At 31.8% G+C, this 18,360-nt stretch overlaps 1 protein-coding gene across 1 annotated transcript in view; it reads right to left on the bottom strand.

Annotated features, from left to right (window-relative positions):
• Positions 1-1,955: 1,955 nt before the first annotated feature.
• The window catches only part of NBEAL1 (neurobeachin like 1), a 182,178-nt gene continuing 165,773 nt past the window's right edge, over positions 1,956-18,360 (bottom strand). Inside the window, exons 51-55 of the mRNA XM_082657971.1 lie at positions 16,113-16,229; positions 15,593-15,754; positions 14,490-14,638; positions 12,609-12,744; positions 1,956-9,005 (exon numbers count right to left, since the gene is read on the bottom strand). Of these exons, the coding sequence (XP_082514097.1) occupies positions 8,904-9,005; positions 12,609-12,744; positions 14,490-14,638; positions 15,593-15,754; positions 16,113-16,229 (666 nt within the window). The 3' untranslated portion in view covers positions 1,956-8,903. The remainder of the gene's footprint in view (positions 9,006-12,608; positions 12,745-14,489; positions 14,639-15,592; positions 15,755-16,112; positions 16,230-18,360) is intronic.

The following is an 18,360-nucleotide window of genomic DNA, read 5'->3' on the forward strand; positions in this document are numbered from 1 at the left end:
TTGACATTGTGTCCTTTGCATTTCCCTATAAAATTTAGAATCAGCCTTTCAGTTTCTTCAAATCTATTTTTTATTCCATTTTCCAGCCATATTCTGTAGTTTCAGTGTACATGTCCTGCAAATATTTTATTTCCTAAGTATTTAATATTTTCAAGATATTGTAAACTGTATTGTTTTGAATTACAATTTTTATTGCTAGAATACAGAAATATGATCTATTTTTGTATTTCACCTTGTATCTTGTGACTTTGCTTGGCTCATTTATTACATAAGTTCTACTGTTTTGTGTACATAGATATCTTAGAATTTTCTACATGCTTGTTAACCACAAAAGGATATTTTTACTGTCTCCTTTCCAATATGTATGCTGTTTTATTTCTTGCATTATTGCACTAGCTAGAGTCTCCAGTACAATGTTGAATAATAGTGAGAATAGGTATTCTTACTTTATTCCTAATTTAGGAAGAATTCAGTCTTTTACATTAAATATTATGTTAGCTATAGGTTTTTCATAAATATACTTTATTACGAATGTTTTCTATTTTCAGTCTACTGAGAATTATCTTAAACAGGTGACATTTTAAACATTAACCCAATCTTAAATTCATGGGATGAACCACACTTGGTCATGAGGCATTATACTTCTTAAACACTGCTAGAAATGATCTGCTAATATTCACTTAAGGATTTTCGTGTCATGGTTCATGATAGATAATGGATTGTAGTTTTTTTATTTTAGTTTTGGGAAGATGAGGGTGATGGGTAGAATTACATCTCTCTCAATATTTTTCTCTCTTGCATGCAGGATCCTAAATCCTAAATTTCCCCCATTTTTTCCTCTTTCACCGACTAGTCTACAAAGCAATTGCATTTCTACATTCTTCTTAAGAATGTCTTCTGAGATTGCCATGTCAAATCCTGCACACTAAGTCCACTTTTTGTATGCAGTACTCTGATCCACTCAAACTCTTGTTCAGTATTTTTGCACTTAGGATGGGCTTTCTCTTTCTGGGAGTCTTTTTTTTTTTTATAGCTCAATCTTAGGTTCTCTAATCAACTACCCTCAAGTTTTTCTGGACTCTCCTTGCTTTCTGTAAAGGCTTACTATAGAAACTTAAGAGATAGCTCTGTTGGAATTTGCTTTTTATATTTCTATTTTTATGTAATTTGATGTTTGTCGTGTTGTCTGTCTTCTTGATATCTTGAAGGCATGGGATATTTGAGGATACATTTGTTTTTGTTTATCTGTATAGTTTTTTGGAGGACATGTGGAGAGATTTAGACTTAGGTACCTATCATTATCTTAGGCACCCTGTAAGTCTAGATTCATCCAGTTTGAATCCATTAATTTTCCACCTTCCAAAATTGTACTGATTATCTTCTCTATTTTCTTTGTCCTTTTAGGCTTACGCCCTCATCCTTGTAGGTTTATGCCTTCACTGTTGTTCTGCCAGAACTCTAATATGGAGCAAACTAAAATACAGTTACTTACATTCAATCTGTTACCCTTATCCACAAATGTAAAGTGTATAGGATAGGAATAGGTCAACATCTACACTGTCAAAGTTGATGAGTAAAAGATTTTAACTGTGAAAGGAAATAAGTGTTTTTAAAAAAACCAATCTAATGTATTATTTGATTAGCTACAAATGGAGATTTCTAGCTCATAACCATGTTTCTGAGGTGGCTTTAAAATGAAAGGCTTAATACCTGTTGTTATATACAACAAAAACTGGTCAATTAACATAACATTTATCTTGTGCACATAGGACTACAGAAGAAATTCTGCTCATATGAGAAAGAAGCAGCTATCAATTTGCTGCTTAAATACTGTATTCAATCCCTTGTCTACTCAAATAACTCAGCCAATGCTAAGTTCTAATCAGACTCTATAAAATTGAGAATTACAAACCAGCTGAAGAAAACATCATTTTTTATTTGATTCAAACCCATTTTCCTATACAAAGCTAAATTTATTATGTACAAAATAAATGCATATTCTTACAAACTGTTAGAATACAAATTTCCAAAGGACTAAAAAATGTGCAAAATTTTTAATTATCTTCATTCATGCTATACAGAAACAAATCAAACATTAGTTCATATACACACACTGAAAAATTTTTAAACAAAATTCAATGTAACAAAACAAAACATACATCTTATATATTTAATTTTAAAAGGATGAGAAAGGGAAGAATGTATTGCACCAAATTAACAGTAGCTTCATTATAATGAGAATACTAATCAAAATTATTTATACATCTTTATTAAGTCTAAAACTTTCTCAACTTTAAAAACTTTTTTTTTTTGGCATACAAATATCCATTGAGTCACAGTTTGCACAGTCAATAATTGGATATAAATAAGGCTTAATATTCTTCTTCATGGTCAATTCCAGTAGAACAAATGACAAGGAACACTTTACGATAACTACATAACTTTTTGAATTCCTTAAATATTTAAGTAGCAGCACGATTTGCAAGTATTTTTTTTAAACAATTCCAAATTTTCATCTATCCTCCTCTGAACTGACTGTGTGTGTGTGTACGCATTCAAGTCACTGTCACTTCTATGATAACAATGAAATGCTCCTATTTAATCTGGGTCCCAGAAAAACTGACATAAGAGACAAATCATATGTGTTCAATATTTTTCAGTCTTAATGAATTCACTTCTATAGCAATGCATCTGATAGAAAATGACTGGCTAGATCTCTCATTATTTTTTGCTAATTTTTTTGCTCTAAGTCTATAAAAGCAAACAGTTGGGGGAAAGAAAGCCATACCCGTTAGGAATTCCTGAAGAGAAAAGACCAGCCATATGGTTAAAGCTAACTATAAAATAAACAGTAGCCACAAAAAATTTTTGGTGATGGTATTTATGAATCGGAGACAGCAGTAAAAAGCATAATAGGAAAAAAAAGTCAAAAATATAAAAGATCTTTAACAGTAAGATGTACTGTAATATGCCATAATTTTGGAAGAAATGTAGAAACTATTATAATTAAATGCTTTGAAAAATATCCAAGAAAACCAGTTAAAATCCCAAAGGAATAAAGTTATTCTCTTTAATCCCTATATAAGAAACTAAGAGGTTGAAATTTTTTCACTTAAGTCCAACAACTGATGTCTCCTTACCAGAACTACTTTCTAAAGTGTTTATTGATTAATATAATTTTAGCATTCTGAAGAGCAAAATATGTATATCATAGTTAAGTTTTTGCCTCCAAAATGCAAAAGGAGTATTTGTTGAATTTGTAGGTTGAGCCCAATAAATCTTAAAACACATTGCTTAGATATTGTGGGGAAATGTTTCCAAGATAAGGAACAACAAAAATAGCATTTTAACAGTAACTATTTATTTAGTACACTGGCTACCAGAGAAACTCTAGTTTTATACACATTAAGTTGCAATATATTATTAGAAAAATAAAATTTTAAAAGGTCCAATTGGAATAAGACTTCTTTTTTAAAAGTTTATATTTTAATCAATAAAATATAATTTTATTTTTCAATCCCACCTAAATCCTAACTTGTTTTCTTATTCTCAAATTACAATGCTATATTATAATAGTATTATAAATAGCTAATCAGTTTGTACACTCAAAAATAGTTATAAATTTTAAATAATGAGACAGCCATCATATTATAAGTGAAAACACACACACACACAAACATCCAAAAGTCCACTGGCAGTCAACTTTGAAAATGAATGGGTAACTTTTTCAATTCAGAGACAATATTGTGGTGTTATTATTATTGTGGTAATATTTGCAAAATAAGTTTCCAAGGAAACATATTAAAACTAAACCACAGAAAACAAATGTTGAATTAGTGAATTTCTACTTGTTCTTTTCCTCTGAATTTTCAGTTATAAGATTAAAGGCATGAAGACAAAAGTAAATACAATTTTATCTCTGTCCTTTTATTTTTCACTAAAGCCATTAGCTTCATAGGTCTAAATCCTACAATGTGTTTAGAAATCACCCACATGTGACAAATGTCAGTGAGATAATCTAAGAAGATGTATCTGATAAATTACTACAATGTATCAGAAAAGTACCTGATAAGACAGCCACTTTTACACAAGCTTCTTATACTGAAGAAAAGCATGACTCCTATAATCTAAGATGACCTTACATTTTTAATGTAGAAAATTTGAATCATTTCCAGTACAGGCCTAAATATCTTAAATGTTAATGCTTTATTTTTTTGTAACACTAAGACTTTCCATATGAAAATTTAAAGAGTATTTCCATACAGAGGCTATACCTACAAAAGTCCTCAGAAGTGCTTAGGGAATTTATCCAATGCTTTTAATTAGGAAAACTACTGATTACTAGCTTCAACGCTGTAAGAGATCTAAGTCTACGTTTTAAATCTAGCATTTTGTTACTCATGTTTTTTATTAATAGTTTAAAATGTTACCTAACTCAGATACGCAAAATATTCACTGATAGCCACTAGGAACTAATACAAGCAAACACTTTTTTGGAGGCAAATTTTATTTATAATTTTCAAATGTGAAAGGTCTGAAGAGAGTTTATGATAAGAATAATGCAAACTGAAAAGGAAATTTGGTTGTTTCCACGGCATGCAAAACAAAGATAAGAAAGCCATTCCAAACAAATTTTAGAAAAAATGTCTTCAAGGATAATGATTAAACCTATTTTCAAATAAGCCTGTGAATATCGGATCTGATTTATAAAAATGAATGAATATAATTTCTGTAGCAGAAAATATTTTAAGATTTAATATAATAACCCTGAGACAATTTTTTATACCAAGAATATCAAGTAAAGAGATTCAGAGTATCCAGAGTAGCGCTTAAACTTCTGTATATTTATAAAGCTTCACAGAGAAGTCTGATCTACAATCTCAGTTAAGAAACAATGGCCTTGAAAATGCTAGATTCAAATTAAAGAAGTAAAGTTGTGGCCAGTGATGACTGATAACACTATATTGTTGCCTAATGTCATCAGAAAAAACACAACAAGGGCTCTGATATAGGAAAACTCTCTATAACAATGTTCTGGATGATCAAGTTTAAAGCAAATCAAATGTACGTATGATAAATGAATTAGGCAAAAAGAATACTGAGAACAGTATTTGTTTAAAGTGATAAAAATGTTTAAGGCTGGTCACTTACTGGGAAAGAACAGTTTTAGTTGATGAGAGAAACAGTAATTAGGACAAGCTATGAGTCTGCCTAATAAAGGAAAACAACAGATTAGATTTAGAGAAAAAAAAATGCATTTCATTTCTTATATCAGTCAAAAACTATATCCTAAAGACAGGTTTAAGAACTTATTTATGGTTTACATATTTAATGATGTATTTTAAGAGACCAACCTTCATATATATACACCCCCACAGGACATTACATATTATATAATATTATTTAATATTTATATAATATTTATATATAGTCCATGCACTTGCATCTTTTCATTGGAAAGGTGATAAAGACAATACTATTCACTTTATAAATATAAATATATAAAAGGAGCTAACCTCTTTAAATTCAATTAAAAGATTTCCATTAGTGATTTCTTTAGTAGCAATATAAAATATACTTAAAGGCAAAGGCCATGTGTCATGTGTCATCATTAAATAAAAATAGGGTATTAAGTTAACAATTTCCTCTGCTTACTCCTATTAAAGCAAAATACAAAAAATCTTCGGTAAGGATTTAACTTTCAAATCTAAATTCTAATTAATTATGAGGGTACACTTATTCCTTCAGAAGCATTAAACTGATTTTCAGTACTAGTTCTTGAAGGATAATTTTTATATGCCTTACATAGAGAAAGAAGGAAGCCTTACATAGAGAAAGAAGGAAGCCTAGTTAATGACAAATGAATAATTGGCATTTTCTCTCCTACAAAAGGATGTGACCTGAAAAAGCACTGCGACCTAAAGGAAACGAATAGAAATGATTCATAGATGACATGAGCTTCACAGGCTTATATGATTTTAAACAACTGGCCAAGCTTCATTCATGCCCAACTCTATTTTTTCTTCTCTCCTCCAATTTTATCTAAGTAATGACAGAATACTGATTGGGAAGAGTTGAAAAAAAAATCTTATAAAGTTTCTTTATTCTCTAAATGAGTACCTCTATTGTATGTTTTAATACTTGACCTCACTTTCTAAAAAAAATCATTTCCTTAGTATAAATTGCTGCACATCATCAGGATGCTGACATTTTTATTTCTATCACGAGTGTCAAGAAACAAAAGCAGATGAAAAGTTCTTCAAAGACAACACACTTCATATAACAGCTGAGATATTATATTCATCATCTGAAATGTCCACCTGTTACTGCACTCTAATGATACTGTTCATTTCTCCCATTATACAATACAGAAATAATTTCTATGGGTAACATGTAAATACACCATAATCCCTCAAGGTATATCTTCACAGTGATTCTTATCTAATGACTTTTAATCAGTGGTCTAAACTGTTCAAAAGAGGAATTATTCAGCCAATGCTACTACTATATTTGCTTATTTAATAAACTTTAAGTTCCATTCTTCTAGACTGTTGCTAATATTCTCAAAGATTTTCCTCAAAATTTTACATTTTTGGTTTTCACTTTTTGGAAAATATTATATAAGGGTTAATCCCACTGCTCTGAACATCTACTATTACTCTAGGTAGGGTATCTACTGTGAAAAAAGCTTCTTCATATTTGTGCTATAAAATAAATACTGCTTGTTTAGCTCCTCCATCTAAACAGTAGCAAAGTAAAATACCAAAAATTTAGGAATTTTCCCCTAATAATCTAAGTTAAATTTTTTTGTAACTTATAATCATCCAAAATAACTTCCAAAACCAATATTAAGTGACCTTAAAAATAAACATCCTTATACCAAAATCTCTAGATAAATAGGCAAAAGAAACATTTCCAAAGTTTTGATTTAGAAACAGTTTTTTAAAATTCAAATTTAAAATACAAAAACCCCATCATTTTGTTTCTCTTGACTTGAAACTTCCTAAAATATATAAGATAAAAAATGAAAATAGAATGAAAAAACAGAAGAAATAAATCTTAATATATGATAATTATCTCTATTGACTTGTTTTGAGACATTTTCACCACTAGTTACTGAAGTCCTCAAAAAGGAAACCTTCACATTTGCATATGTTCTACTTTACACTTGCTGTATCAGTTTATTTCAGTGTGATTCACCTAAAACATAACGTATTTTTACTGAATAAAACAGAGAATTTTAAATAACTGGAAAGAAAATTCTTCTATAACTTTTTACAAGTCCTAATACAAGCCAATCAAATCTATCAAAAAGTTTCCCTAAACAAAATCCTTTACTTCTCGTAAATTTTGTACTCACTCATACGATTATAAAGAAAAGGGTATTAGATACCGTGGGCAACAGGAGAGGACTACAAAGGAAGAATTTCTCAAAGATTCAATTGAGAAGACAATTGGATATAAGGAAATCTATAATTTGTAGAAAAAAGAATATTATTATTTTTAAAAGGTATTGTAAAAAGTCTTTTTTCCCCCAATCGCAGGCCCTTTTAATAAAGCCACCCAACCATTCATTCCTGAAGAAAAAAAAAAATGCAGCTAACATACAGAATTTCCACACAATTTTAAGGGATTCATAAATTCCCCCCAACCTGTGGAATCTCGGATTAAGGACACTCGTAGTTATAAAAACTTTCTAACTCAAAATATGACCTTATAAAAGTACAAAGTTTAACAATCTCTTTGAATTAAATCTATCAGCCTTTTAGTTTAAAAGCATAATGTAACATCTAGCTATGTATAATAAAATTAATTTTAATCCTGAAAGTTATACATAACATGAAATAGAAACGTGTATTTTAAAAAATTACTATATCCAAATGACTAGTTTAAGTTATGCATATCTTTTTGGTTCATTCATCAATCATATGAAATAAGTAAAAATGTTGGGTATCATTGCCAACTCCAATAATTATTGGGGGAAAACACAGTGTTTAATAAAGAAAAAGCCAAGAAATTTTGTACTTTGCACATATAAATTGAGCTGCAGATGCTACTTAAAGGACCCAGCTGTCAAAATCATAATGAGCATTTTTCCTTAACTCTTACTACTAATGAAATATATCCACAAAATGTGTCTCTAGTTTCTCTTACTCCTACTCAACATTTATTATTTAAGGATAATAATAATACATTGCAATAAATTCTCATTAGTACTATGCTAAGTAGTAGTGGGATGAGCCAATGTACCAGTTTCAAAAGTCTTGTTTTCAACTTATCATGAAAACCTGTAATTTACACTGAGTTTTAAAAATCCAAGTATGCAACAGATGCTTTTAAAATATTACCTCCAATCAGAAGTTCCATAATAAAATTGATGTATTTAGGATGATTTATTTAGTAAATAGGAGAATGATTAACTAAAGAATGTATTAAAAGCCATATCTCTCAACTGTCCCATTATTGCTACTCTTTTATTAGAAATACCTCAACTTTTGCTGTTTAGAATAAGCAAATTGAATTTAGCTTCTTTATTTTTAGAAGTTTATTTTTTTAAATGGATCTAATGATCTTTAGAAATAAACTACTAAATCTAATCAAATGTATTTTCTCAAATTCATCTTAGTGTAGACCAAGAATTAGTTAATAAGATAGATTCAGTGATGTTAACCAGAAATTTTTTTAGTGGATAATAATAATATAACCTATGACTTTATACACATACGATACCAAATTTTGGTAATCCCTAAATGATTTTCAGGGATAACAGCCCTGAAACATTTAAGATAGTTGAGAGATGTGACATTAAAGTGATTTAATATCACATTTAATCTGTCACAGATTAAAGTGACAAAGCAATAAATCAAATTTCAGTTATCCATGACAGACGGCAGAAATAACAATCACTTGGAATCTTGAGGATTATATTCAGTCTCTCCAGCTGAAATCTGGCTGAGCCGCTTGCTAGATCCCCACAATTTTCGAGAAAGTTGACCTGAGCGCATCTGTTTAAAGTAATCCAGAAAAATGAAGAAGAGATGTTATTAAGAAAGAAAAAAAATAATAAAAAATAATGAAATTGATATACAAGACAATGATTCTGTAGAATGTACAAGAAATAGGTTTTGTTAGCAGAATCATTAACATTTTAATGATTCTTAATTAATAATAATTAAAGAAAGGCTTTTCTTCATTGATTGTCTTTTAGTTGAGAAAGATTTAATACCAACGTACAACTTTTTAAATTAAATGTGCCACATATCAAAATTACAAGACTCCCTTACTTTATATATTTACAAAACTACATTTCACTTCATTAAAATAATCTTCTCAAATTATACTTAATCAGGCAACAAGACACATAGTTGTGGGGAACTTTCTCCTCTTATATTTGCAGTACTATTAATGACAATCACAATGATAAGAAGAAAGTAAAATAACACTGTGATGAAAAGGAAGTAACTTTTAAATAGTTTGATCTAAGAATGTAAAAAAATCTTTAACAATAGCATGATAAGTAATTTAGAAAATAAGAATAGCATAAGCTCTTTGAAGGTAAGAATCGTATTTTTCCACCATTAAATTTTTTATCACCTAGCACATAACAATTATTAATCAAAATTAATTGAATCAGTGGGTTAATGCCCCTCTAAAAGTGCTTATACTTCTACATAGGGCAACAAAACTCCACATGGGAAACATTTCTTAATCTAACCATGTGATTTGTTGTAATTACTTCCCAAGAGCAATCTACTTTTTTTTTTTTTTTTTTTTTTTTTGCGGTACGCGGGCCTCTCACTGCTGTGGCCTCTCCCGTTGCGGAGCACAGGTTCCGGACGAGCAAGCTCAGCGGCCATGGCTCACGGGCCCAGCCGCTCCGCGGCATGTGGGATCTTCCCGGACCGGGGCACGAACCCGTGTCCCCTGCATTGGCAGGCGGACTCTCAACCACCGCGCCACCAGGGAAGCCCCAGCAATCTACTTTTTAATGGTGCTTCATCTGCTTCCCTTTTTTAATGGTACTTTTCTAGGGTCTACTTATTGGAGCGATAAAAGATAACCGCAGGCAAAGACACTTTGGCATGTTTGCTTTGCATTTTCATTTCCAGATGTATTTCCAAAACCATTATTTCCATTAATCTAGTTCCACTTTAACATCTAATTTATAAATATGGATTTTATACTGACAGTATAATATGTAAAACTGATACATGGGGCTTCCCTGGTGGCGCAGTGGTTGAGAGTCCGCCTGCCGATGCAGGGGACACGGGTTCGTGCCCCAGTCCGGGAGAATCCCACATGCCGCGGAGCATCTAGGCCTGTGAGCCTTGGCCGCTGAGCCGGCGCGTCCGGAGCCTGTGCTCCGCAACGGGAGAGGCCACAACAGTGAGAGGCCCGCGAACCGCAAAACAAAACCCCAAAAACAAAAAAAACTGATACATGATTTAAAAATATACATTAATCAAGATTTTGATATTTTAGATAAAAATAGATGTTGAAATAGAACTCTTTTCATAACTATTGATCTATTTAATTTCTACACGTTCACATAGTTGTATTTAATAAATATGCAAAATTCTGAGTACTCAATTAGATTATTTATTAATAAAGTAGGTCCATAATTCAGCTGATGGAAAATGTATTTTACAAAGATATAAAATTGATAAAAAATACTTTTATTCAAAATCTATACACAATTCAAATTCCATGTGTTGTAGACTATACATAAATCTTTCAATGAGGACCAAAAACTTATTTGGTAAATATTACAAAACACTGATGTAGGCCTATGAAATGAAGCTACTTAGGTATTTTATTTCCAATCAATTTTTTTTTAAATGTGTGCACATAACGTCATTTCATTTTTTTTTAATTCAGTAAAATTGTAAACTTAACAAATTACCTAAGTTGGAGGGCAGGCAAATTTAAAGGCACCTGAGTAAACCATAGAAAGTGAAACATACTCAAAGAGTAATGTCTAAGCAGAGTTCTCAAGTAATCATCACAGCAGAGGACAGAAGGGAAATCTTTACTTGGGAAATATATTAATCAAGAAACTCTACTACTGAATGTAAAAACGCTTAAAATGTTTCAAATGTAAGTGAAATATCGAGATACAGACTTGCTGACATTATTTGGGGAATCATTACACCTGAAACTAAATATTGTCGCAATCACTTTAATTTATTGTTTTTAAGATTTTTTTTTTTTGCGGTACGCGGGCCTCTCACTGTTGTGGCCTCTCCCGTTGGGGAGCACAGGCTCCGGACGCGCAGGCTCAGCGGCCATGGCTCATGGGCCTCGCTGCTCCGCGGCATGTGGGATCTTCCCGGACCGGGGCATTAACCCGTGTCCCCTGCATCGGCAGGCGGACTCTCAACCATTGCGCCACCAGGGAAGCCCTTTTTAAGATTTTTTGATGTGGACCATTTTTTAAAGTCTTTATTGAATTTGTCAGAACAGAAGCAATACTGCTTCTGTTTTATGTTTTGTTTTTTGGCCAGGAGGCACATGGGATCTTAGTTCCCCGACCAGGGATCAAACCCACACCCCTACACTGGAAGGCGAAGTCTTAACCACTGGACCACCAGGGAAGTCCCAATCACTTTAATTTAATAAGACCTCTCTTGTTAAAATAATATCCTGAAAAAGAGTATAAGGACTAACAAAACCTTAAAATATTTATTGAAAAAAAGGTTCCTATGATCTGCAATAGATTTATTATAACTACTGACAGTATGTTATTCAGTAATGTCTTCTCTTGAAATAACCCGTACAGAGGTCATTTTAGATTTCTCAGAAAAGACCAATGATACCAATAAAAATTTATAATGCTTAAATATGAGTCTGTGTAACAAAATAAATTTTCTAGAAGAATAACTAGATTACTTGGAGTATAGCCACTAAGTTTTCATAGGAACAGTGTTACATTTATATCTGAATATTCAGTAATTAATAAACCACTGGCAAATAAATTTATAGGAACTACAGGAAATTCATTGAGAATTAGCACATTTGTATGGGGATATTTGTAGTTCCAAGTTAAAGAAAAATGATGCTTTTACAAAAGTACAACTGACATACAATCATGCTGAATATTTGTTGAAATTAAAGTTCAGCATATAGTTTGGGGAATTCCCTGGCAGTCCAGTGGTTAGGACTCAGTGCTTTCACTGCCTGGGCCCAGGTTTGATCCCTGGTCAGGGAACTAAGATCCCGCAAGCTGCGCAGCATGGGCAAATTAACAAAATAATAATAATAAGGTAAGTAGTTCTGTTGTTTGAGTCTATATTTCATTTTTTACAAATGCTTTTATGTATTAAAAATTCAAGTATGTGGTCTAAAATCTAGATTTGGAAAAACAGAATAAAAGAACTTTCTTCTTCATATAGAGTTATAAACTGTTAAATGTGTGATTTCAATAATATCATAATATAAACATCACTCTTGAATACTAGTTTTATCCCCTTTCATTTACTGTAGTTTGAAAAATCAAATTTGTTTTTCAATTTGTTTATCCATAATGGAGACTTCTGATTCAGCCGGAATAAAGAACCGAAGGAATCCCCAACAGTACGGGAAACTAAATTCTTGATGCTAGGTTTTACCTCAGCTGGCTTGCCAACACCCACGACAATCAATTTGCCATCTTCTAATCCTACAAGAATATGGCTATATTCTTTGGTTACATAAACACAGTGGATAGGCGATCGCATGGCTAATGGGTTGATGCTGAGATTCAAACTAGAAGAGAAATAAAAAACACACACATAATTACATGGATATACAATGGATTCACAGAATTTTATACCTGAAAGATAACTTAATGATCATCTAATTCTGCATTCTAATTTTACAGATGTGGGAACTTAGGTTCAGAAAACCTGAGTGACACAAAGGCCCACATTTATAGTATTACTTAAAATACTTAACAGATTTTTTTTTTCTATTTCCAACATCTGTTTGCCTTCTAACCATATATATGTGCTCTCACGAAACGATTTTCACCTTGTTGATTAATGAGCAAAAGTTGGATAAAAAGGGCAAAAGCTCAAAAACTGTGTGTTGGTGGGGGATAAGGTAAATAAAATTGGTATATTTGCTTTGTCTTAAAAGATGTAATATACAATATAAAATATTTTAAAATATAATATGGTATAAAATATAACACCCCATTATGAAAAATGCTCACAGCTTTTATGATTAGAGATTGAAGAATCTTAGGATGTACATACTATGGTCTAGACTAACCTGCCAGAAGATTCCATTAATTTTTTTCTAATTTGGGATTCTCCTAACAATACCCTAAGATTAGGGTTGTAATACAAAATATTGGAAAGACGTTACTGAAATGTGGACTCAATGCTCTACCACATGAGAAAGAATGACAAAAATGAGAAGGAAAATACAAAAACAGGGAAGCGATGTTGGTACAGAAGTGATTCTGATATGAATGTAATAAGAGAACACTCTGGATCAGGAAATGATTCAGAAAAAAGGGCTTTGGGAGGGGCCAAGATACTTTGAGGAGTATAAATATGTCACAGTAAGTTTTTTAAATGAGAAGAAAAGAAAAAATGTATTTGGGCATGCAGGGAATAACAATGCTTTGTGTATATAAGTTGGTAAACATGAAGAATACCAAACTTAAAAACATATCCATTTTTCAAACATCTTTTCCTTCACTGGGTGAAGTAACAAAAGACTCCTCATCAATTTTAAACACAGACATACAAAATCAAGAACAGATGTGCTAACCTTAAAAATACTTTATTTTAGCACAATTAAAAAAATTTTTTTAAACCTAACTTTAGTTTCTAAAAATTCAAACTATAATTGTACAAATTTCCAAATCCATAATCCAGGCTTGGCACTATGAAAAAAATTTTTTCTGGCTACTTAAAAAAAATTGTTTTAATTGTGGTAAAATGTACACAACATAAAATTTTCTGCATTTTAAAAATGTACATCTATATTTCATTACCAACCCAGAAATACTTCATCTTCCCCAATTTTTTTCATAGTTGCCAAAAAAGACATGTTCATAATAAATGATGAACAAAAAGATTAGAAATCTGGGCTTCCCTGGTGGCACAGTGGTTGAGAATCTGCCTGCTAACGCAGGGGACATGGGTTCAAGCCCTGGTCTGGGAGGATCCCACATGCCGCGGAGCGACTAGGCCTGTGAGCCACAACTACTGAGCCTGCATGTCTGGAGCCTGTGCTCTGCAACAAGAGAGGCCACGATAGTGAGAGGCCCACACACCGCGATCAAGAGTGGCCCCTACTTGCCACAACTAGAGAAAGCCCTTGCACAGAAATGAAGACCCAACACAGCAAAAATAAATAAATTAATTAATAAACTCCTACCCCAACATCAAAAAAAAAAAAAAAAGATTAGAAATCTTAGATTACAGATTTTACTCTCTCTGGGCTGAAAATACTACCATCTTTTCCGAACTGATATTTTAATAATTCTTATTATTTACCTGTGGAGATCTCTTATGGACAGGAATCCTTGTAAGCTGCCTGTGACAATGTGCTCTCCAATTACACATATATCTGATACTTGTTCCTTCAGGACTTGAGACCGTAGATACTTGCCATTTACAGAAAACAAATGCAATGCATTCTTATCCTGCAAAGATTAGTTGAAGAAAATTTAATGATCTCAAATTAAAACTATGACTATCACAGAATGATGACTGGGTTTAAAATTTTGGAATAAACAAATGGTTATACTTAAAGAGAAAGTAAGTAGAAATATTGTTAAAGTGATTTCAATCAGATTGCTAAGTAAATAAATATTAAACAAGTACTCCTCTTCTTTAATAGAATTAAAAATCTCACCCCTCCAAAAGAATTAAAACTCTCATCCAACAAAACCCACATTCTTAAAACAAAACTAAAAAAGTTCTCTGGGCTTCCCTGGTGGCGCAGTGGTTGAGAGTCCACCTGCCAATGCAGGGGACACGGGTTCGAGCCCTGGTCTGGGAAGATCCCACATGCCACGGAGCAACTGGGCCCGTGAGCCACAATTACTGAGCCTGCGCGTCTGGAGCCTATGCTCTGCAACAAGAGAGGCCGCGATAGTGAGAGGCCTGCGCACCACGATGAAGAGTGGCCCCCGCTTGCCACAACTAGAGAAAGCCCTCGCACAGCAACAAAGACCCAACACAGCCATAAATAAATAAATAAAATTAAAAACAAAAAAAAAGTTATCTTAATTTTTTAAAAAGCTTTATCACCGGAAGGAAATAAACATATAAAATTCACAGTTAGTTTATTCATACCCTGTCTTGTGCAAAAAGAATTTAATTCAGTTGTAATTTCCACCTGAGCCTATGAAGTCCCACATAATCAGAAATTATTTTTGAAGTCATATAGGGCTATAGAAAGCCCTAAAACAAAATCAAACATGAGGCTAATATTGTGATAGGGAATGAACAAATTGAATGATGAAAGGAAAACATCCTTTTCAAAATATGGTGTTCTTTCCTTCTTCAGAATGCCTCCTCATATGTACACAATGTGGGAAGGAGAAGACAGGCTTACAGATAGTCTAGCCCTACTGCATGAAACTGTTATATACCTTGAGGGTGGTACTTTCTTCAATGCTGGAGTAGATGACAATATGTCCTTCCCAAGATATAGCCAAATTGGGAATGGTCAAGAGCAGAGAACTCTCACAAGGTGGTCGTAAAGTCCGCATATACTGACCTTTCTGAATGGTATGTATAATCACAGTGCCATCCTACACACAGAAAATATTAGAAAATGAGAAAAGAAAAGAAGAACAAAAAAGAAGAAAAGAAACTGAGCAAGAGAAAGAAATATGGTAAAGGAACTAAGAAAATGATTATTCTACCAAGGACACATGTACCTTAGGAAAAATTCCAATCTTGAAATTTCAAGTCTTACTAAGACCAGTAAAATCCCCAAATAGAATCTAGTCTCTTTTTTTCTGTAGTTTTCTACTTTTGCAAAGTTCAAGGCAAACACAGTATAAAATTTCTATGCTTTTACCAATTCTTCTAGAAAAAAAATTAAATATAAATATTGCCTCTGAATTTGTATTAAAGAAATCAGTATTTTTAAAGGTGAAATCTTACCCTTGATCCTGACACTGCCATGTCTAGCTCAGTGCTGATGCCAACACTCAATACCTCATCAGTGTGTCCGTACAGAATCTGAAACGGTTTAGATGCTAGGCCCACAGGAACACCTCCCTAATATAAAAACAGAATAGCAAAGGTAATTTTCTTGTATGCTATTTTCTTTAAAAAGGTTTACACTGTATTTAAACCGTCTAATCACAAACTGATATTGCAACTAGTTCTTACCACTAAGTCTACTCATACAAGTACTCATTCTTGGGTTTCTCCTTGGATTCTCAAATTATTCTCAATCTTTTCAAGCTCAAAAACTTAATCTGAAGAATTTCAAAGTTGATTGATTTGGATTAGTTTTAACAGGTATATTATTTGCCCTTTTCATCTACAGAATTATTCTTCCTTTACTTGGAAGAAACTTCTTCTATTACATCTCTGACTACTTTCTCTTTTTCATTTATTGGAGTCCTTATTTCAAGGACATCAATTATCTTTATGCTGACTTGTCTTTGATTTCTATAGCTATCATTCTTTTTCTAATTGCTTTAATCCTTTTTTTTTTCATTTCTATTCACTTTACTTTAAATCTTTCTTCCATGCTAATAATTTGATTTTCAGTCACATCAAATTTGTTCCTTGATGCTTCTGCATTGGGTTTATTTATAATTGTAACAGTATTGGTTTTAGTCTCAGCTTGATTCTTCTGCAATCTCCCTTTTCATCTTATTATGCTAGTTTATAATTTCATCTTTGAGGTCCTATTTTATTGAATGATATTCTTATTATATTCTTCTAATAACACAATTTATTGCAGGGAATGTCTCTGCACTTGTTTCCTTCATCTGTTTTTAGTGTGCTTTGTTTGATACAGTACTTTCTATGATATATAATGATAGAATGTTTGAGTAGTTTCCATGGTATTTGGTTTATGATTATCATAGATAAATGCCCAGATCTTCTACGAGCATTATACAATGTAAATGAATTCTCCCTGACACTCTATTACTTGGGTCACATTTGTCTTCCTCTAAGAGTATCAGTCTGAGTGCTTAGTCCACTCTATCTAATTTTTAAATATTAAGTAATTCCTATATTATTTAATCAATTCAAGTTACAGAGGAAGATGGACTCTTCTCAAATTCATTTTATAAAGGTTGCATATCTTAATACTAAACATGCAAAGACAAAATAAAAACAGATTTATTTCACTTATAAGTAAAGAAATAACTAAAGTACTAGCAAATAAAATCCTGCAGTAAAATATAACTATATCTCATGAATTATATGGGCTTATTATAGAAATTCAAGGATGGTTCAAACCTAGGACACTTCTCAACATAATACATTACATTAAGAAAAAGTAAAACTATAAATTAAAAAAGAAAGAGAAACTGGGAAAATAGCTGTAAAGAACATTATTAGGACTACTGACAAAATTAGAACCTGGACTGTGGATTAGATAATGGTATTGTATAAATGTTAAGTATTTCAGTTTTGATAACTGCACTGTGGCTATGTATAAGAATGTCTTTGTTCTTAGAAAAAACACTGAAGTGTTTAGGGGTAAAGGAACATAGAGTTTCCAACTTTTAGAATATTCAGAAAAAAAAAGATACTGAGAAAAAGATTGGGAGAGAATGCTAAGACAAATGGCAAAAATGTGCTACCTTTGTATCTTTTCTGCAAATTGAAATTTTATTAAAACTAAAAGCCTACCAAAAAAAAAAAAAGGAAGGAAGATAACTACTGAAATAAAATAAATTTTAAAAAACCTAGTGAAACCTAACAGCAAACAGTATACTAAATGGCACAATAATGAAGGTAATTTCATCAAAATCAGACATGAGACACGGAGGCTCACTATAATTTTCTTGCTTTATTATATTTGCTAATAATGTATGAGGGTAAGAAAATGAAATAATTAGTATATTGGAAAAGATAAAGAAAATCACTATTTTTTCAGATCACATTAATGTATATTACCTTGTTTTCAGAAAATCCAAGAAATACTAATAATTATGAGAGCTAGATAAGAGGATTTGGTAAACTGATTAGATATAAGATAACTGTATAGAAATCAATAGCTTTTTTTTTTTACTAGCAATAGTTACAAATAAAAATGATTTAAAAATCCCACTGAAACAGTCATAAAAATAGGATAATTAAAAGTAAATATAACAAAATACAGGATCTAAATGGAAAAAAATTATTAAAAAATATTATCAGTGCTTCCCTGGTGGCGCAGTGG

This window comes from Grampus griseus (genome assembly GCF_964374135.1).
Source record: "Grampus griseus genome assembly, chromosome: 7".
NCBI classification, from domain to species: Eukaryota; Metazoa; Chordata; class Mammalia; order Artiodactyla; family Delphinidae; genus Grampus; species Grampus griseus.